Source organism: Glycine soja, chromosome 6 (genome assembly GCF_004193775.1).
Source record: "Glycine soja cultivar W05 chromosome 6, ASM419377v2, whole genome shotgun sequence".
Classification (NCBI taxonomy): Eukaryota; Viridiplantae; Streptophyta; class Magnoliopsida; order Fabales; family Fabaceae; genus Glycine; species Glycine soja.
In genome coordinates, this window is record NC_041007.1 from 14,967,141 (window position 1) to 14,990,704 (window position 23,564).

At 33.1% G+C, this 23,564-nt stretch overlaps 2 protein-coding genes across 2 annotated transcripts; one reads left to right on the forward strand and one right to left on the reverse strand.

Moving 5' to 3' along the window:
- The first annotated feature begins 3,039 nt into the window (after positions 1–3,039).
- On the forward strand, positions 3,040–5,693 carry LOC114416395 (cytochrome P450 71A1-like). Its single transcript, XM_028381251.1, has 2 exons — positions 3,040–4,012; positions 4,777–5,693. Exons 1-2 carry the CDS (start codon positions 3,074–3,076, stop codon positions 5,395–5,397), a joined length of 1,560 nt encoding a protein of 519 aa, XP_028237052.1. The 5' UTR covers positions 3,040–3,073; the 3' UTR covers positions 5,398–5,693.
- A 6,639-nt stretch (positions 5,694–12,332) lies between these two features.
- Positions 12,333–20,775, reverse strand: LOC114416397 (protein POLLEN DEFECTIVE IN GUIDANCE 1-like). The gene is made up of 11 exons (XM_028381253.1): positions 19,943–20,775; positions 18,967–19,118; positions 18,742–18,845; positions 18,172–18,260; positions 17,981–18,054; positions 17,083–17,233; positions 16,816–16,983; positions 13,803–13,900; positions 13,596–13,718; positions 12,902–12,970; positions 12,333–12,800 (listed from the first exon to the last, which is right to left on the reverse strand). Exons 1-11 carry the CDS (start codon positions 20,505–20,507, stop codon positions 12,594–12,596), a joined length of 1,800 nt encoding a protein of 599 aa, XP_028237054.1. The 5' UTR covers positions 20,508–20,775; the 3' UTR covers positions 12,333–12,593.
- Between the last annotated feature and the right edge of the window lie 2,789 nt (positions 20,776–23,564).

Genomic DNA, 23,564 nt, shown 5'->3' on the forward strand with positions numbered 1-23,564 from the left:
ATATTTTTAAAAGGGTTTGAATATTTTCATTAATTTTTATTCCATTAAAATTAATTTGTTTGTCTCATAAATTTGTTGTGCATTTTCATTTTCTTATAATTTGTTGTCTTGTGGAATATATTAATAAAATCTAGTGGTGCATACGTATATTCTAGAAAATCATATCATTGTGTGATTGCAATTGGAAGAAAAATTTTATTTTAGAAAAAATAAATTGAGAGGACTTGAATCTCCTAAAATCATCTCATGTATGACAAAATTCTGATTTTGTAATTAAAAAAAAAACACTGATTATATATACAAAGATTATTCCATGAACTTTGAATCTTTTACCCCTTCAAAAAGATCTTTCTTTTTGTCCCCCCACCACCCTTGGAGATAGGGATGCCTAAACTGTTTTTCTTTTCATTAGACATGACAAAAAAATCTGTACTTGTGGGTATCCGTCCGAATCCATCTCGACTTTGACAGATAATACCTGAGTTGATCGGGTACAGGTTCGGGTTCGGGTTTTTCCCGATAACCAAAAGTCGGGTACGGGTACAAGTATCAGATTACTATATCCGTCTCGACCCCGAACCCGGACTTGCCGCACCACTTAAATTTTTTAGAATTTTTGCATAATTTAATCAAAAAGCCTAGAATTTTTATTACATGTTAACCTTATTTTAGAATTTTTACATAATTTAATATTATTTTCTTAACGATTTTTGTAGACACATGCGCTATAATAAATTTATTGACATATAAGTAGTTAAAAATAAATGTTTAACAATCAATTTATTTTTTCTAAAATCAAATTTTTAATATTTTCTTTTAAAAAAATATTTTTCTAATTTGAATCAGGTACGAGACGGGCCGGTGATACCCGATACCTGACGAGTATGAGGATGAGATAATAAATTTTAATTTGTCCGATATCGGGTACAGGTATGGGGACATGTTGAAGAGTCGGAATCGGGAAGACAATACCCGTCCCCGTCCGATCGCATTGTCATGTCTACTTTTCATCTCTCATTTATTTTCGAAGATATCTTATTATGATTTGGAAATAATATATTTCAGTTATAATTATTTATTATCAACTTGATTGTTTTGTAAGATAAATAAATTTATCAAGAATGAATTTATATGAGTTTAAAATATCAATATAACATTTATTAAAGATATGATCAAGGAAAGAATTGTTTGAGTAGTGGGATATGTAAAATTTAGAAGTCTAAGTTTTTATTTGTTTGACTACACTCTTTTTATTGTAGAACTTTTAATGGAATAAATTTTATAGAATAATTGATAACATGACAACAAAAGAGACTTAGCCTTGTTATTTATTAACTCTAAATACCTTCCATTATGGATCATAGATCCGTGGTTAGACTCACTAATAAGAATTAGGTGTCTAAAGTCATGACTCGTATACAATTAATTACATTATTAATTGATTTAAAATATCATCAAATAAATCATAATATTAACCTATTTTTTAACAAAAAAATATTATAATCACAAGAATATATATATGAAAAATTCACCTATCTAATTATATATTTTAGATCAGGGGTCACTTTCCGTTGCTGAGCTTAAATAGTACAAGTGGGGTCATGTCTACGTGCCAAGAATGCGGAAAAATGAAATAAAGAATATATAATGTAATTGTCAATTCTTGTAAGCAACAACTACAACTTGCAATTTAGTCAAATAAACAAAAGATTGAAAGAAAAAACAATACAACAATCATTACATTTTATTTGACACGTGTGTAATGCAGGGATATGTAAATTATTTGTACTATATGGGGATTTTATATTGAAAAATATAAAAAAAAAATAGAAACGAAAAAAGTGAAAGAATTCTAAAGAACTTAAGCCAAAAATGAATTAAAAAAAAAACTCATATTGAAACTATTAAAACAATAAGTATTTTAAAAGATTCTAAATTTAAAATAAAATAGAAATTTTATATTAATTCATATTTTTTTATGTAAATGTTTGTGTGCCGTGGTTACAATTAATCCACCATCGTGGCATTAATTCGATTAATTTATTTCAAGGTTGACCGACAGCAAAGTGGCGACGCCGTGCCGGAGTTGAGCATGCGGCCGTGAAGATGTAATTGCCTCCACCACTTCATTATATATTTCTTCCACAGACTCGATCTTTATCTCGCACGATCTTCATTCTGAGACCATTACAATTGTTCATCTTTCCTTTTGCTCCTTTCCACACGTGCTTGGTGCAATATCCATTCTCTCACCTACACCTTCAACAACCCGCTATTTTATTCATAATAGAAGAGGCAACAGCGTAATTCGAGAAGGTACAACGCAGGAACGTCCATGAACGTGGTGCAACATAACAGAAGTTGCGGTTAAGTTTTTTTATTTAATTAAAACAATTTACGTGATGTGATAAAATAGCTAAAAAAATGTGATTGATTTTTCTCTGTAAAACAGTTTTCCACTTAAACAAAACAATAATTAGTTATTAAAGAATAATATCTTTTCATACAATAATATTAAATTAAATCTTTATAATAATGCACAATGAGTGGAGACAAAAACTTGAAAAAATAGAATATTTTGGTATCACAATCCGATGACCCAAATGACCGAAGCAATAAACTAATCAGACTGATTTTGATTCAGATTGACCGAAATCTTTTTTAAAAAACCTAAACAAAACCAATCAAACAAGATATTATTGATTCGATTTTAATTTTACTCTGAATGAGAATCAATCTAACTCATCAACACCCATTAAAAAAAAAGAACAAAAAAATATATAACAAAATAACTAACTCTCTTTTATAAGGAACACAAATTATTAACAATAACAAAGGAGAGTGTTAGTAACATTCATGCTCTTCTTAACACACTTTACTATTAATTAGAATTTATTAAAAATTATAAAAGACTAATTAAATAATATGTGAAACATGTAATTTTTAATAGTCAAACTTAATTAGCACATGATGCCCAAAAGCTGGCCATGAAAAGGAATTAAAATAATTAACTTGAGAAAAACAAATTGTTACATAAATATAAGACAAGAGTACTAACCACTCCAAAGTAAAAATGGCTTTTCTATCATCAGTTCTTAAGCAATTGGCGTATGAACCAAGTTCAACCCATTACCTTACAGCTTTCTTCTGCTTCGTAAGCCTCCTGCTTATGCTTAAGCTAACAAGAAGAAACAAGTCCAATTTTCCTCCATCACCACCAAAGTTACCAATAATTGGCAATCTTCATCAGCTAGGCACACTGCCACACCGCTCCTTCCAAGCACTCTCTCGCAAGTATGGCCCTCTAATGATGCTGCAATTAGGCCAAACTCCAACCCTAGTGGTCTCATCAGCTGACGTGGCCAGAGAAATAATCAAGACGCATGATGTTGTTTTCTCCAACCGACCACAACCTACGGCTGCTAAAATCTTTCTCTATAATTGCAAGGATGTTGGTTTTGCGCCCTACGGCGAAGAGTGGAGACAGACGAAGAAGACATGTGTGGTTGAGCTTCTGAGCCAGAGAAAGGTGCGGTCGTTTCGTTCTATCCGAGAAGAGGTTGTTTCGGAGTTGGTTGAAGCTGTACGTGAAGCATGTGGTGGTAGTGAAAGAGAAAATCGACCATGTGTGAATCTGAGTGAGATGCTGATTGCAGCTTCCAACAACATTGTTTCAAGATGTGTAATTGGACGGAAGTGTGATGCTACAGTGGGTGATAGCGTGAATTGCAGCTTTGGAGAACTGGGAAGAAAGATTATGAGACTATTCTCGGCTTTCTGCGTCGGTGATTTCTTCCCTTCGTTGGGTTGGGTTGACTATCTGACTGGCCTTATTCCGGAAATGAAGGCCACGTTTCTTGCAGTTGATGCTTTCCTTGACGAGGTAATTGCAGAACGCGAGAGCAGTAACAGGAAGAATGATCACTCTTTCATGGGAATTCTCCTTCAACTTCAAGAGTGTGGGAGGCTTGACTTTCAGCTCAGCCGAGATAACCTCAAAGCAATCCTAATGGTTTTCCTCTTTATCTATCTACCTATCTATATTATGCACCGGAAATAAATACTAATAACATAATTTTTTTTTAAATTTTTAACCACTATAATTACAGCCTTCACCTTTTCCGTGAGATCTTGAGATATTTTTATAAAATTTTAGTTCTTTAAATTAATTATAAGACTAATTGTTCATTTGAAATTTAATTATATTTGAAGTTTATCACCCTTTTCAAGAATATATTCTATAAAAATCAAACCCAATTAGGTTCTCCCCCATAAATTAAAATTGGTAAAAAAGTATTTAATGATGTATTCACTATTTTGTTATTTTTAATAAATTTAAAGAGTTTAATAATGATATGCTGACAATATAAGTTATTAATATAATTTTTGAAGTTATTATTATAAAAATCAATAGATTAATTATATATGATAAATTGTAATTAGATGATTTTGTAAAATCATTTATAATATAAATACATAATCTATTTGTTTAAATTTTTTAATTAATGATTAAGGTATTGAAAATTCTATTAAAAAGAAATCAAAATTTATTTATATGGCAAAAAATGATAACTTAAAATTCGGACTTTTTTTACACAAGTCAACAACGTAAATAATTGGGTATCATCGTGTATTATGTGGTATATGATATATTATTTAATAAGTCTATTATTCAACACAAATAATAAGTTAGTTGCATATCAATCACGTGTATAGAATTAATTTATAAACTAAAGGTGCATGGATACCTAACTTTAACTAGTATATTAATTTCAGGACATGATAATAGGTGGGAGCGACACCACTTCAACAACTCTAGAATGGGCTTTTGCAGAGCTCCTTAGGAAGCCAAATACTATGAAGAAAGCTCAAGAAGAGATAAGAAGAGTGGTGGGAATCAATTCTAGAGTAGTATTAGATGAAAATTGTGTGAATCAAATGAACTACTTGAAATGTGTAGTCAAAGAAACTTTGAGATTACATTCACCTGTTCCTCTTTTGGTTGCTCGAGAGACATCATCAAGTGTAAAACTAAGAGGGTACGATATTCCCGCCAAAACAATGGTATTTATCAATGCATGGGCAATCCAGAGGGATCCTGAATTATGGGATGATCCTGAAGAATTTATTCCTGAAAGATTTGAAACTAGCCAAATTGATCTTAATGGACAAGATTTTCAATTAATTCCATTTGGTAGTGGGAGAAGGGGATGTCCTGCTATGTCATTTGGGCTTGCTTCAACTGAGTATGTTCTTGCTAATCTTTTGTATTGGTTCAATTGGAATATGTCCGAGTCTGGTATGTTGATGCACAACATTGACATGAATGAGACCAATGGACTCACTGTCTCCAAAAAAATACCACTTCATCTTGAACCAGAACCACATATACCCTGATCATGTCACAATTTGCATGTTTTGAAATACCTCTAAAAAGTATATAAGTACTTCAATTTAGTATTGGATGTACGTAAAAGCTATACAACCTGGAGTGTTAACAAGCTAGGATGTGTGTTTATGGAGTAATGAGTGAGGTTCCAAACAAGTTAATTATTCGTCTCAATATATTGTTATTTTCGTTCTCTTGTAATTAGTTTGTCTTTTGAATATGCTGTTTCACTTTCATTTTTGTGTATAATTTGTTGAGCTGTGGCAGATATTAATAAAATTTTGAAGCGTGTTCTCAAATTCTAGAAAAGCATCATTGTGTGGTTGCAATTATACACAATTTTAAGAAGCTGAGTATTTCTTGTAACTCATTTTTTTTGTATGTTTTGTTTATTTTCCCTTAATATAATCCATACAAATATTTAGATCCCTAAAATCTAGATCAGGAAGAATTTCATTCTTTATTAATCTTTTCTCTAAAAATGTGACCTAAACATTTATGCCACAAGAAAACAGATCGTTTATTCACTAAACTATATTTAGTGTCAGCATTATGATGCATAGTTAAAACAATTTCAACATACCAACCATCTAATTTCAATTTATATAAACCATCGCAAAGAACACCGATACCAATGAAATGATTATGCTTAAATAAACTGAAACATTCATTACCAAAATTAAAAGAGTATCTAGTAATATCGGGTTTAGATAATGAAACTAAATTTTTAGATAAATTAGGTACATAAAGAGTTTCTAGTAAATCTAAATGATTTCTATTGTCGAGTTTTAAATGATAAGTTCTGACTGCTTTCACTGGAGCTTTCACTCTATTCTCCATGAAGATGAACTTCTCATTTGGACTTATAGTTTGGATTGTAAGGAATCTCTGCATAATATTAGAAACATGAGTCATACATCCATAATCAATCCACCATGTATTATAAGGAACTTCAGTTAAGTTTGATTCAAAACATACATGAGCATTAAACTCACCTTTCTTTTCAAACCAAGACTTACGCTTTGGGTAATCCTTATGGAAGTGTCCAGATTTCCCATATAAATGATAATTATTGCCCTTTGATACCTTCTTCTGGATTTGTAAAGAGTCCTTTTGCCTTTATCGTGCTTCTTTATTAATTTTTTTCTAGCTCCTTCACTACTACAAAAGTAGTTTTTTAAGACGCGACATCTACGACAGTTCTGAAGAACCATTTTAGTATAAGGCACGGTGATATTTTTGTAATTAGGGGGAGAAATTCTGTTTTTTAAGTCGCACATTCTAAGGCGGTTACAAATAACCGTCTTAAAATGTTACCTTAATGTAAGACAACGACGATCATACGATAAACCAGTCTTTGTTCCTCACCGGCTTGGCCCATACACGCTTCGAGACCTTTGGAATTAAACTCTTGAACCAAACACTTATGTAGCTCCACCATTGTTGTGCCCTAGGTCTAACCCCTCTCTCCCTGAAGCTCTGTTGCGTCAAACATCGAGGTCTCTCCCTAGGTCTCCCTCAAACCTCGCTCTCCCTCAAACCCATCTCTCCCTATCTTAAACACCATACACCTGAAACTCCCTCGAAACCTCGCTCTCTCGACAACGTCCATTGTGTGCAGTGGAGCTCGTGCCGTGAGTATGCATAGTGAGGTCGCCCGTGCCGTGACCTGTGTGGCATCTCCAAGAAGTGTAGTTGCTGTGACTCGTTTGCCCGTGGTCTTTGCGCCTTAGGTCATTGTACCGGTAAGTTTATGAATCTCCTAGCCTGTAACATGCTATGATGAAATGTTAAGTGTTTTTGCTTTGAATCTAGAAATTAACTTCGATTGGTGGGTTGGTTCCACTTAATAGTTAGGGCTTAGGGGTTGTGTATGTCTTGTAGAAGGTGGTTCCACTTAATAGTTAGGGCTCAAGGGTTGCTATGGCTTTGTTTTAGGAGCAATAAAGGAAGTGGAGCCACCTTGAAAAGTTAGTGTATTTGTATTACATAAGTCAGTGACAAATGAATCACTTAGCAAAAAAAGAACATCGAACATTGTTAAATATTTGAATATGTAGTTTGATCATATGTAAGTTTACATCGCTAGAGGAATGTTTCTAATTAAGTTGAGAATAAAAAAATACTTATATATACCTTTTCATTCTCTGCTTGATGAAAGGAGGAATTCCAGAATTGGTGTTAGGGGAGAAAAATTGAAGGGTCTCACCCACAAGGGGGAAACCCGCCGGCCCATTGAACCTGGAGGGAGTTTGCCATTGCAACTAGGATTTCTCCATCTATAAACCCAATGTGTTATGCCTATAATAACCAATGCTAACAAAGAAAATAATTAAAAAATAGCCAGGCCCATGACATGAAACAAAAAATTGCTGGATTTTCCATGGAAATAATTAAAAAGCTAAACCTACATGCATGCTGCTGAGGCTGTCATGATGGTGCACCTTATGTATAGATTGAAGCATTGCTAATTATCAACATTTTATGATATTCCTTTCCATTAAGATTGTAATAAACCTCCCTCCTCAGCTACCTGGTTCTCCTATGTTTACTAAAAGTAATTGTATCAAGCCTAAGCTTTTGTTACTTTTGGGAAAACAAATTAATTGCATAAGGAAAAGAGAGTTGTATTAATTGTAAGATAGGTAGCTTCTCTTTGGTGATAGGTTGTTAGCTAGCTAGGAGCTCATGCAGCCATGCTCACGAGAGTAGAATATCTATAATTATTTGAACAACATCAGTGGAAAATTCAAATTTGACCAACAATAGAGTAACTGTGTAGTACCAGTGACTAAACATTATTAATAGAGCAGAGCAGCGCATGAATATTGCCTATGAACACATTATCACCACTCCATTCGATTACAATAATGAGCCTTCTGTCCATGTTCCTATTGTAGGTAGCCATTTTATTTTATCACTGAGCCGCAACTTCTACTTGTAGGGCTGGAAGAGAGGTCATCTGATGTAGTATGAAAGAAGTTGGCCGTTAGAGCATGGTAATTCCACTCACATAATTAAAATAAAACTTAATTTCAAGTCACTCACAAGACTGACGTACTGTTTATACTACTGAATGCATAGTGATATCCTATTTAACTTGACGATTTTATTGTCTGGTTTCATAAAAATATATAATCTAAAAAAAGACTGACCTTTTTTTATCAAATTAATTATCTGCGCATTAAATAAAGCTCTCTCTTTTTGCTTTTTTATTATTATTTTTTTGTTTGTCTTTCTAGTCAAGATTATAGCTCTTTAGCAATTGTATATACAAGCAAGTGTAATCATACAATAAAAACAGAATGGCTCCCCCCTGCCCCAAATTATGGAAATATGAGAGGAATAGAGTGAGAAAGATAGCGAGAGATTTTATGATTTGCATTGAGGTGGGCCCTTAGAGAGGTCGATTATTATAGCATCATAGGAACGTTTGTCCTTAATGCATGGCACAAGTGCTAGAGAGTCAGCTAGTGGTGAAACCGATGCACATCAAGTGGACTTTTGAATCCCCGATAATAACACGGATTGATGGAACCAAAGCATGATTTGTTAGTGACATAATAATAAAATCCCATCAACATAATATACTAGTACTGTATTAAGTAGTAATTAATAAGGCATAGGGTCCATATATGGTAATCCAAAATCATGTAAGAAGAACTGCCAAGTTACACTTCCCGAATTCACACGTTTGGGAGGCTCCATCCTGATCAGTATCACATTCAAAAATCCTTGACAATTTAGAAATTAACAATTGAAATCTTTGTTTTTTTATTTATAATTATTTGGCCAATTCCTCCAACTTGTGATTGCTTCCCAAAATCATAGAGATAAGACCATATAGGTCGACATCCCAAACAATTTCTCTATAATTGAGATTTATCTCCTACCGCATGAGCAAATTAATTCAATGTGAAGGGGGTTTAGAGACCATTGCCACTCAATGAATGAATGCTTTAAGTCATGGATCCATTAATTTTAATTGTTTTTCACTCTGGATCTTCACTATACTAATTTTTCAAACCTTTCAAAGTGCTCCACTGAGTTTTGGCTTGTTTTTCCTTCCATGAAGATGATGCCCTGTGCCTCTTAGTAGTTCCATTATTAAAATGATTTTGCCATATCCCCGAACATAGCTTTATTGCTTGTCCATATATGCATATATTAATCTTTCTTGCTTGCTTCTTATATATATATATATATATATATAATACATAATAGTCTCTCTATGCTCCAACAAAAAAATAAATGATATTAACCTACTAATAATGGATTAGTCATTAGTTTGGTGATACATATTTACTTGAGTTGTGCTATTTCGTGCCAATAGTTTGCTACGAAAGAACGAATTTGTCACTAATCACCAAATAAGAAAAGATACACAAAATGACGAATAATGCATAGGGAAAGTAAATAATCTCCATCTATAAAACCAATGTGTTATGCCTATAATAACCAATGCTCCAAGACAAAGATATAGTATTGCCTTATTTAGTTATTGGAGTGTCGGCAATTGATTTGGTTATCGGAGTGCCCGAAGTCATGACTAGGCTCTAGCATCGTGATATTTTTCTGTATCATTATCAACTAAGGATAAGTCTTGATTGTTGACACAACGATATATTATAGCCTTATTACAATAAAAAGGGATGTTGGCAACCAAATTTTTAAACTGAGTTGACTTTATCAAAATTAAACCTAATCCGTGTTTATTACAAGCTAAATAAGTTGGCCCCTCGAAATACTTTAATTAACAACCTCCTTTCTAATCACTTAATGGGGAAAAGGAAATGTACACACAAGTCTAAGTTGCAAGCAAAAGTCTAATATTCAACCTTCAGTGTTTTTTGTTGTTGTTGTTGTTTTTTTTCTCTCTTATAACGGCGGCAACAAATTTTGAAACTGAGACATTTTTTCTAGACTCATTCTTTGCCTCCTCGATCATAGTGGAAAGACAAGTCGTCTTCTCTCCCATCCCCACTGCACTGTTATCAGCGTATAGAAAATCAAACCACTTTCCAATTCTATTATTCATTTTTCCTGCAATTCTCTTTCTTCATTGGAACCCGTTGAGCACTAGCAATGTTACTCAGAACCAACACAACTTGAGAAAGAATGTGGAGAAGTGCCGATATGTGTATATTGAATAAACCACAATTTGGTCTCTTACAGGTTGTTACATTAATGTCTGAAACTAAGAAAATTTTAAATGAGTCATTGAATTTATTAATTATTTAATTTTTTTATTGTAAGAAATGAATTCACGTATAAAAAATTAAATATTTACAATTTAGCAAGTTACAATTCATACATGTTATTCAACCAACTACATCCCACGATATTATTTTATGAATTTAATTGAAATGAGGAACGAATTTAAGGGGGGCAAACATAGACTTCAGCCCCCCTCCCTGCTTCCAAAACCAATAAATATAGTATTATATAATTTATATTAATATTACAATATAATATGCAGTATAATTAAGTGTAATATCTATTATAGTAGCATGTACAGGGACTCACCGGACAGTACTTAACGTGCAGATTTGTGACTCCTCTTTCTCAAAATAATATATATATATATATATATATATATATATATCTATTAAAATATTGTATAATGCAAGAGAAACTAACACATGATATGTTACTTTTGTTTGCTCCTCCTTGCTTTGTTGTTTCTTTACCGTAACATTTCAAAGCTTTGAAACTTTTTTTTCCCCGTTTTAGATTTCACATTACATTTATCAAAAAAAAATAAAAATCATTCTTAGATATATAGTTAGATTTTGGCTTAATCTGTCCAAGCTTAGTAGTATCCGATGGCCATTTAATTTCTGGTATCTACCATTATTCATTACTATTTGTTGTAATCTATGTGCGTTTATCTTTATCCAGAGAATAACAAGATACTGTAATTTTATTTCTCCAGTATCTTTTTAGAGACTAATTACATTTATTAAGATGATATTAGTTTATAAATTATTATAGATTTGTTTTATATTCAGAATAATATATTGATGATTTTTTGTTATACGATCTTGTGCTCTTGTAGATGATTTTGTTTAGTGTTTAAACTTGCAAACCTTAGTTTGAAAATTAGTTAGTGCTTGTTTATATGGTATTTAATTTAAACATGTTTTAAGTATTTTTAAAATTTAATTAATATTTTTTTCAGTCCCTTATGATTAACTTCTGATCCGTTCCTGAATGAAATATATATTATAAATATTTTATACTGTTATTTAATTATATTGTTATATGTGATAAAATTATTGAATTTTATAATAATTACTATAAAACTTGTATCTAAAGTAATTTTTAATTATTTCATCTAAGCTTCTAAACTTAATCACTTACTATTATTTAAATCACTAAACATGTGTTAATATTATCACTGGACTAATAATATGATTGACAAATTGCCCTTTCACGGACTTATTCAAGTTTCTTTAGTTTCAATAACTAATGTGACATTATACACTTTCAAGAAGCACTGACGGATGTACGCACAACTGTATGAGGACAATTGCCTCTACAAGCAAATTTTTTTTTACTTAGACATCTGTAATAAAAAAAAAAAAAAATTAAGTGTTGCCCCACAAGACAATTATTTTTTTAAAATGAAGGTAAAAAGTTATAAAAGATAAAAGAAAAAATTCATTGATGTGTAAAAGGTAGTTGTAATTTATAAAAATCTAGGAATTTTAATTCTTTTTTATGATAAGATTATGTATTTTGTAAAAACTTACAACACTTTTTTCTATGAAAACATTATGAACTATTTTTTTGTCCCCATTATACACATTTTCTGGATCCAAAATGATAGTTTACTCATGTTTTTGTTACTAGTTCAGATATTAAACTTCAAAAGATGTCAAAAATGTGTTATTGTTTTTATAGAGTTGACCATATTTGAGTAGAGGGGAAGGGGAAGAGACGTGATTGCAATTCTTTGCAATTATGGAGGCCTACAACATTCTATTATTATTCTGTAATAATCAAATTATATATTGCTGTCAAAATTGGAAGGGGAAGCCATCTATAGGTTCACCTTCAAGTTATAAACCAAAAGTTGTTCCCGCATGTGCCAGGCACCGATGGTAATTCAGGAGTCAAGTGTTCCTGAATTATCGAGTGGAGGAATCCTTGGGCAAACAGATTATATTATGTCAAGAAAGCAGTATTTTGCCCTTCCAAACTAATCTTCATGAAAATGATGTTTCCTCTTTTTGCAACGATTGACATACCATGTGGCATGCTTCTGTAGTCCCATGCCAATGAGAACCTTGAGGCTTGTGAGCATGACATAGGTCATTGCTGAAAAAAGCAGAATCCAGAAAAGCCTCCATGGAAGGGGATTGGGAGGAAGGTTTGCAGCATATACTGGAGTGAAAACTCGAATAACCTAAGAACGAGTTATAAAAGGAAAAGGAGCACGTGTTCAATCGGCAATAAAAAAAAAAAAACAGAAAAACCAAATGGACATGTAAAATCTTATATGCTCACCACACATGCTGGAGCAAGGGGGACAAAAGTCAGGTTTTTCTTTGCACTCTTAGTTTGCATATTTAGAGTCTACAGAATGGAACAGTCAAATGTTAGGCGTATATTTTTTTTAGAAAGTTCCATCAAAGAAATGGAACAAAATGTTAATGCGATTGATTGTCATAATATTAAGATTCAGAATTATACATCATTCTTTTCAAAGTAATAATAAGCTTTCTCAAGTATCAGTTAAATACGATATGCTTTCTGACACAAACTACACTACCATGCTCAAATGCAGAAGAAACTGAATCATACTTAAAATGAATTCACTTTGGAATCAAACTATAAAGGCAAACAAATAACATTAAAAAATGAAATCAATTAAAGAATTGAAAAGAAAAATGACCAAATTTGTTTTGAAGAGAAATTGAACTATATTACTGTAACAAAATAGCGTATAACCCTTTTCCCGTTAAAGCATATTCCAGGAAAGGATTTCAAAAGGTACTTGTGGTTTTGAATCATGGAAAGTTTTGGTGCATTTAGGTGTGTAGCTCAAAAATTCACTCGGATTTTCAACTTTAAGTTGAGATTTGAATGAAAACATAACAATTTCTTGTTTAAGTGGGTTCCAGTTATCCGTCTACACCTTTTTAGTAGTAAATAATACTGTATAAATAAAACCCACAAACATGAAATCAGATGATAATACCTGTTTGCATAGATCTTCAAGGAACTCGGAGTATGCGATGGGCTTAATGTTATTGAATTTAGCAATGAATGAATGCTTGATAATATCAATAATCATTTCAGATACATAAACCAAGAGGATATTCTGCACCATCCAAAATGTGTCAGGAACAGGATAAACAAATTTTCTTTCATTAATATTAAGAGCTAAAATATTTCCAAATCTTACAATGAGAAAACTTTCAAACCAGGGACCCTCTGCCTCTAGAATATTTTGAGCCAAAACGAATAAGATAAAAGATGAAATGTGGAATCTCTCTACAGAATCTGCTTGTCACCAAAAGTAAAGGGGGAGAAATAAAATATATTAAAAAGGTTAGAAGAAAAAATGAGAAAAAAGATAGATATGCATGCATTGTATAGAAGTTTACACCAAAAAACTTTTGCAAAATTATTTTACTAATGAGCTATTTGGTTCAAAAGGGGATGGGGAAGTGTGGGAAAATAAAATCCTCCTGACATTGGGAGGCAAAAACAATACGGTGGAGATGAATTTTCCCTTTCATTTTAAATTCCCCTCGCTCCAAACTTCTGAATCCAAGTACCAAACACAGGTTTTCATCAAAATCACTTTCCCCTCCTCTCCCAGTCCAACAATAAAATAAATTGCAAAACCTACATGCAAATAATATGAATATGGGATCAAGAAAATGCATTTTACTTTTAATATAAACTTGAGCATATCCCCCAGAAAATAACAAAAAAAAATCCAAATCATTGTCATTGCTTTCGCATAAAATTGTGAAGAAAAACATGACCAGAAATAAAAATTGAGGCTGACAAGCAGCAATTACAGGGACAAGATTTTTTATAACTATAGCTTAGAATTTTAAGTAACCACTAGGATGCCTTAAAGTTATGAATTTTAATATTATATCACATCACATCACATCACATTTTAATCCATGTCTAAATTCAAACTAAAAAGAATTCATAAGACAACCAAGTTTATACACACACCATGTATGGTGCAGGGGAATGACAAACTCTATTTCAACTCTTGATTGTGCAAAAGACTTAAAAGACATGTCCATAATTCTCTAGCAGCCAGGAATTAACTAATGTTTCCATGTACCACATTTATAAATTATATGGAGCAAAATAAAATTTCATTCCTACGTGTACAATTTTTTCATTTTAATTCAAAGACATTGCATTCTCGTTTTGTGTATTAAAATATTCATATCTGTTGAGTCAAACAATTAAAAGCTAAAGCTTTCTACTGATCATATTTATGTGGCACAGGGATAAGGTGCCAAAGAGGCTAAAAATGTTACGCCCTTTATTCTAGATTGAAATAAGAGCATTCAAAATAACAAACACCCTTGCATTAAAGTTCAAACATTACAACCATTTTACATGGTTGACATTATAAAGTGAGGCATATATGATATAACCCTTGTTGGAAAGCTTCTTTAATTGGGTCACTCCTAGCCCACCTTTATTGCAACCTCTTTGGCAGCTAACTTAACTGCAGCCTCAAGGGTGGGAGTTTAGTCCCACATCAACTAGAGATATGACTTAAATAGAGCTTATAAAGCTTGGACAGTCCTTACCTTACAAGCAGGTTTTGTGGAATTGAGTTAAGCTCTAAGCCCAAATACTAAGATGGTATCAAAGCCTATCTTAGATCCATTGTTTGGCCACCTACGTTTGCCACACTCCAGACCGGTAGCCCTATAAGTGAGGGAGAGTGTTGGAAAGTAACGTTAATTGCACTCACCCCTAGCCCGCTTTAGTTATGGCCTCTTTGGGGGTTGTCTTAATTGCAGCCTCAAGGATGGTTGTTTAGTCCTAGATTGACTAGAGATGTGGCTTAAATAGAGATTATAAAGCTTAAGCAATCCTTACCATACATGTCAGTTTTGTAGGCTTGAGTTAGGCCCTAAGCCCAAATGCTAAGTTTTTTTTTTTGGCTGAATCCACCATTGTTGTTACATAAACTAACCTAATTCACTACAGAATTTTATTTTAGCAATATTATTCATAAGGACAACATTGGAGAAGATCAAACACTTAGCATGGGCAATAGCATATCCACTGACCCAAAATGTTGCACATAGTATTTGCATTTGATCCATATTTCTTAGGGAAATCAATGTAGTTATCACTTTCACAGTAGTCATACAATTCTCTCAAAATTTTGCTTGTCACTTTCATTGACCCTTCATTGTCAATCCCAATGGAAAGAACAAGTAGAAGGAATGGAACTACAGAGATGGCCTTCATCTTATTATTTTGATTATAGAGCAATATGTACTCCTTGCTTCAATGCAATCTTGCCTAACAAGTTCATATGAAGACACACACACACACACACAGTTGGCACCCTGAGAAATATGGACCAAACACAAATGCTATGAGCAATAGTTTGGGTCAATGTATATGCCATTACCTATGCTACATGTTTGACCTTCTCCAACATTTTCCTTTTCAATAATATTGCTAAAAGTTGTGATGCGAATTGGATTAGTTAACTTAACAGCAATGGTGCATTCAGCCAACAATCAATCTTAACATTTGGGCTTAGGAGATCGGCTTATAAGGTGAGGACTACCCAAGCGCTATAAGTCGGTTTTGTGGAGTTGAGTTAGGCCTTAAGCCCAAATGCTAGGATAGATGCAAGAGATGCTGAAACTGTGTGTTTGAAAGACACACAGAGTTTGATTTATATAGGCTTATTACAATAAATACACATAATTAGAGGAGATTTTGCTCCTTTAAATCAAATATGAGTTGCCTATAAATCAAATATAAAATAAATACAAAATATTTGAATCTGATTTTCAACAACCCTAAACAAATCAACTATTGACAAAACTAGCTTAAATGATATTCTTAAAATGAGGGCACAAAAAATTATAGAGTAAATTACAAGGACCTCCCCTGAGGTTTGCCCTTATTACATCTGATATCCCTCCGTTTTTTAATCCTACAAAACCCCCCTTAATTTTTGGGCTTTTGTTACACCGATCCCTCTTAGGAGGGCTCAAAGTAATGTAAAAAAATGGAGGGATATTGAGTGTAATAAGAGAAAACCTCAGGAGAGGGGGGGGCGTCCATGTAATTTAGTCAATTATATTAGGGCTTCAATGTTTGAAAGGAGAAGTACAGAAGTAACAGAACAGTGTACCAAATAAGCTGATCTCAAGAAAGAAACCATTGTAAGCAAGATAACTTACCAAAGTAAACTAAACTGTGAACATTATCCTCGCTGTATCGCTTAAACACATTGCTTTTGATCTCAGCAAAATTATTTGACACCAGCAAAGCCAACAATGCGTTGTTGTGAGCAACTATACAGGTTGATAAAGTGATTGCCTGAGCTAATAAGATAAAAGAATGAACAAGTACGATTAGTCAAGGAACCAAACCAATGACTGTTATTTCTTCACAAAAAAAAAATAGTTAACCAAACAACTGAAAAAAAAAACAAAGATGAAGGATATTTGAAGCAGCCACCGCTAAAGCTTGGTCAGAAGCAAATCTCCAAATCCAGAATCTCATGCTTTCTGGGGGGCAATTTGCAAGTCCTTCAGCAGAAAGAAATAATGTTTGCAACACATCCCCATTAAAATTTTGACATAATTTATCAAATATCTGCAAGAAGTAGAAAGATCCATTACAAATTACAGTATAAGTTACATTTTGGAGCATTATGATTCACAACACCTATGCAATCAAAGAGGCAACTAAAGAGTAAAAGCAATAACCGCTGGGATTAAAATTTTCAGTACTTATGAACTGAACCATTTAAATGCCAGAAGGCCACTGAATACCCCATATGATGTTTCAAACAAGTATTCAAAATCATTTACACAACAAAATCCATTCTGCTCCTTTTTCATATTTTCATTTTGGGCTGTCCCAAATCTCACGTAGGCCAATACAACTCTGCTATTTAAAGGAGATAGCATATTGATTATTTCCAAATACAGAAACATTTTATCTCATCTGATGTCAGAGTTTCATGGTTTACAAATTAATTACAAAGAAAAATTTTATTATTCCATATTCTGTGAAATTCCCTTACTTTATCACCACAAGATCTCGCTTGCATAAACCCAATATAATATACTATAAATAGAACTTAATTAGAATGCACTGAGATTTTTACACTTTCATCGATTGAAGGATTGCTATACTTGGTAAGATTGTTGATTTTTGTAATAATTACTTTAAAAGTCATATCTAGGGTATTTTTAATTAGTTGATAGTGTAAAAATCTATCCAAACAATGTATCAAAACTTAACTCAAATAACTCATAAATATTCACTTTGATTGATATTTGGCAGTGTGGAGAGCTAATTATTCACCATAATCCAGACTAATAAATTTATGCTCACCTCTAAAACATTGTATACCACATATAATTTTATTGTTCCTTGACCACGGATCATATGATATATTAAGCTGATATCTGTCGCAGCACATTTGAAAGGATAAATAAAATAAAATTAGCATAATATTAAACTTGAACAAAGCAAAAAAAAAAAATGATATAGCATATACTCATGGAAGCAGAGAACCACTTTACCTGTTTGCTGCAAAAGAACAACTCCACTACTCAAAATAAGAAAACAGCCAAAATCTGAAACTTCCATTGTAGACAGCCTCTTGAACTGCCTGTCATGAGCATAATTAGGCTATATAGTAATACTGGAAACCGTGATAGACTAGCACAAATTAAAAGCAGAACATGGGTTGAACTAAAATAGAGAATACAAAGTCAAAGCTCAAGAACATGTAGATTCTGTATTAGGGAGAGATTGGTCTAATTTATTTAGCTAACCAAGAATCAAAGACTAATAGAATCCAGATAGAAACACTAAGACCTATATCATAAGAGAGAATGTCTAATTGAACATACTGCTAAATTGGAATTATTTGGTTCATGAAAAAACACTTTCTTCTGTCATTCTCATTCAAATATTTATGACGATACCTGAAGCACTTTAAGATTGTAGTACTAGATGGACACTGCTTATGTCACATTGAAATTAAGGAAACAGATATTGTAGGCTTAATCTATCACCTTATTCCTCACATGCATGCCTAACTAACAATTTATTACAAGGGGGAGGGGGATTCAGGAAAAGTGGCAAACCTTGTCTTTAGAAGCCTCCAAATAGTCATCATGATCCTCGCTGGCATAACAGTTAACAACGAAAGAAATGAATCGAAGCAGACAAAGAAGCCAACATCTATAAGCTGCAATTGCATTTCACGTTTAAGATATAACATAAAATGTAGAATGCCTTAACATCACAAAACTATAACAAGAGTTCTTTTCTATTTCTTTTTCCTTTTAAATCAAGAAGAGGAAGTATACCAATTCACATCTCCATGGCAGGCGGAAGATAGTGTCGTAAACTCTCTCTCGTTCTTTCTCATTCCCAAGAGTTGTTGTGCTGCGTAAAGAATTTCCATTGTGCATTTCCTCCAAAAAGTATGATACAGGGGACTTCTCCACTGAATACACAACTGACATCAAAACACACCAACATAAGGTAAATTCGGCAGAAAAGAAGAATAAATGCCCCTGGTTAAATAAATATAACAGGGTAAGAAAATCAGGCAACAAATCACTTTGGGCAAAGAGGACCACACACGGACCATTTAACTAGTTTCCATTCATAAATGAGCAGCTGAAGCATAATAAGAAAGCAGGCAAAAAACTTTCATTCCTGTCTAAAACGCCCATCATTTTTCACTATCATGCAAGGTTTTAGGAAACAGTTCATCACTGCAATTTCAGCTGCTACATTAATGATTTAGGATCTCTGCAACTGTAATTGCAGCCACATTTGTCTGCAATTCTCTGTATTATTGAAGTTTTTAAGGTCTCTGCAACTATAATCGCGGCCGCATTTGTCCGCAATTTTCTGCAATATCAAGTTTTACAACAAAACTGTAATTCAAAACCTTGATGCCATGCATTATTCAGTCAATTGTTTGTAGAAGCCAATTTGCCATGCCACCAATCCCATCACACGTGGGGACACAGAACCAACCCAAGGACCATTTTTCCAGCCATTTCCCCATAGAAGCCGATGCATAATTTTGCTGTAAATATTTAGTTGCATTTTGAACATCTATTTAATTATAAAAAAAATTGGTATACAATAGAAGTAATGGAAATTGAATCTAGGGCAGCATGCAAACCATTCAAACCCCTGCCACTAAACAGAGTGGCATCCATTGAATTGTAATAGTTTCTGAATAATCATTATGATTACAAAAAATAACTATGAGATGCAATGTGATGGATGCATGCAGAGCAAGGAAAGGACCATTGTAGCACTCACAGTTCGGATCTTCCGCCATGATACGCTTCCAGTCCAACGATTCCACAGTCTCCAATTTCTTAACCACATTCCTATCAGGCTCGTTCGTCGGCTTCTCCACCGGACTCGCATTCACACCGCCATCCTCCTTCTCATCGCGCACCACCACGTAAGCCGCTATATCCTCCGAACTCCCACAATTCACGTTCCTCTGCCTCAATTCCCCAAAATTAAACCCCTCCATGCCACCGCGCACGGCGGTCGCTTCCTCACTCTCCGCCTCACGCGCCTCCGCAACCGCGCACACACTCTCCGCCTCGCGCACCTCCTCGCACACGACGAAGCTTCCTCCGCCGCCGCCGCAGCAGTACCTGCTAGCGTCGAGCTCGAATCCGTTACATGCTCCTCCGTTCTCCAACGGCACCGAATGCGGATCAAAGGAATCGCCGGCGCGATCGAGAAGTTTCTTCTTCTTCTTCGAAGCGCGGTGCCTGCGCTTCTTGTGATTGCGTTCCGTTGGATCCGATTGGCCCTCGACGCTGAGAACCTCGAAGGAAATTTTTCTGCCGTCGTTTCGGAGCGCCATGGCCGAACTCTGAAATCGAATTTGGCGAACGACGAAAGTGGAGAAGAAAGTGATTGTCGTTTTGTTACATGTCGTGAATAATTGGATAGGTGAAATTGTGGCTTTGGCTTGGCTTGGCGTGGCGTGATTGATTCGCTTGCGCGTAAAGTGAGAACCAGTGTCTCTGTTTGTTGTTCGTTTATTGCACAAGTCCAGCTTTCATTCGCGCTCTCTCGTATCTCACTGCGTCTTCTTTTATTATTCATCACCCTATCACTATCACTGCAAGTTATGGTTTTTCAATCACAAATCTATTCATTTTATTTTTATTCCTTAAGTAGAAAAGTGCTACTATCATTTTTGTCTACGTCACATTAAATTTTAATAATATTACTTGAAATGTATAATTTTCTTAATCAAATTTGTTTTGTTTATAATTTTTTTATATTATCAACTCAAGTGTCGTATAACTTAAGTAACATTAATGATTATTGTATACAGTATGCCAAAATTGCATTTCACCCATATCTATCTTAAACAGTCACTTAAAATTAAGCTGGTCTTAAGTCTTAATGATAAACACTTGGCCGCCAAACAGATTATAGAGGTCTTATAAAATGTTTTAACTTTTAAGTGATAAGTATAAAGGATGTCGTTTCAATCATTGATATTAATTACGTATATATACTATAGAATGAGTTAGAATATTAATTACTGTTTTTATCAATAATTGTGAATATTAACTTTATACCTAATTATCTACTATAGAGGAGATAAAATCGAAAAAATAAATACCCTTTCTCAATTCTTATTATTAAATACAATACCTTTGGATTAGTATATTCACATTATTACCTTTAAAAAAAGTATATTCACATTATTAACCTTTTTTTAATAAAAAAAAGTAATATTATTAGAGTATTTCTAATGGGATTTATTGAAGAATTTTTTATGCGAATAAATTATTTCTTATAATTTATTTTTCATTAGTACAAATTTTTGTAACGGAAAGAGTTTCTTAAAAATTAAAAAAATATAAAATGGTGAATTTTTTGAAATTTTTTTTGAGTTTTTTACCATTAAAATAAAATTATATATAATTTTTTTATAATAATATGATGACACGTGGAGATAAAAAAGGAAAACGTTCTAGGAGCTACACAAGTTATGAATTTATTTAATGTTGCATACGTAAGTGTAGCATTAACTTTTAATAAAGGCATGAGTGAGTGACAAATAAAAAAAAAGAGCAATTAATATATATATATATATATATATATATATATATTAGTATTTTAGTTTGTATAATAAATAAGTATATTTCAATATATAAATTAGATTTTAGATTTATAATGAATAGTTTAACGATTTATGATATAAAATTATGGATCACTTTGTTTAAACTTAAAAAAATTATGAAACTTTTTAAAATAAGTATTTTTAAAAAGTAGATAAAATTTGAAAATAAACAAAAAAAATACTTTTTAAAGCATAAATAATTTAAATAAACACACCAAAATAAATAAATAATTGCTTATTTTATTCAAAATATAAATAACTGCTGATTTAATTATTAGTATTCCCTTTCAAAAAAACATTAAAGTTTTTCTTATTTGAGGTGTGCTATTTGTCTTATTGATGGAGCTTGCAATAACACTCATAATTACTTGTAACTTTTTTTTTATATAAAATGAGGGGAATGCTAAGGGATGGTTGTTATGATCTCAAGTAGGTTAAGACCTCTACAATCAATTGCCTTTTAATAGCAATACTTGATTCTTTAAATAAACAAATAAAATAAAATAGGAAGCCATAAGGGTACATCAAAAGCCTAACACAGGCAGATCAAAACAAGGACTATCTAAAACTGTAGCAAGGAAAACCTTGTTTGTCCTTTTAAAAAAATCTCAAATATAAAGGTAGGAACAAAGTCCCACCAACAAAAATCTTGTATATCCGTCCTATAAGAGACTAACTTATCTACACAAGTATTACCCTCCCGGTATATGTGCCCAACAATGAAGTTCATATCTCTAGTCCTAATTACAGCATTCCTCCATCTATTTCTCAAGGACCATGGCACAAGATTCACCTTTTTAAAAGCTTGCACCACCATCAGCAAATCACATTCCAACCACAGATTTCTCCAACCCTTCTCATGAACAATTTTTATTGTTGTAATCGCAGTAGAAATTTCCCCAAACAATGCATGTTTAATGCCTAAAAAAGATGTGAAACAACCCACTATACTTGTGTGGTGATTCCGAAAGATACCAGGACAACTTGCTACACCTAGGGATCCTTTAGTAGCTTCGTTCGTATTACATTTGATATATTCTGCTAAAGGGGGATGCCACCTTACTTGCTTGATGACCTGCAATTTCCTCGGGTGACAACAAACATTAAAAGCTTTGAGCTTTGAAAATTCATAAATAGAAGGGGGCATTGAACTTGAAGTCAAATCCCAAACTAGCCTTGTGCTAGCTTCGATGGCCATTGATGCTCTTAAGAAATTAGGCTTTTGATTTTGGAATTTGCTCTTATTGCAATAATCCCATATACTCCAAACTGCACAGGTAATGGTCATCAATCTCACATCATGCAATTGAGGAGAACACTCAATTTTTTTTTTTTATAAAAAAAACCAATATGCTTAACATAGAACTTTTGTCCAACTTGTGCTGCAATTAGATCTTTAAGTAGTCCCAAACTTTCGAAGCAAAACTACATTGAAGCATAAGGTGATCAACATTTTCAATAAAGCAATAGCAAAGATCACATCGAGAAACAATGTAGTAGCCCCTTGATTGCAACATATCATTCGTAGGCAATTTCTTTTGCATAAATTTCCAAAGCACTAATGTTTTAGCCAACGGAATGCAATTCCTCTAAATCATCTTGGCCAAGAGATGTCATGAGATGGTCCATTCAAGAAAGAATACGCCTCCTTCAGATAAAAGGTTCTTGTGGATGTACCTTGCCACACTGAACGGTCTTCTTCCTCAAATAAAGGAATGATTCTGTTTTCAATCTCGTTGGCAATGTTAGGAGCTAACTGTTGAAATCAATCAGGGAGCC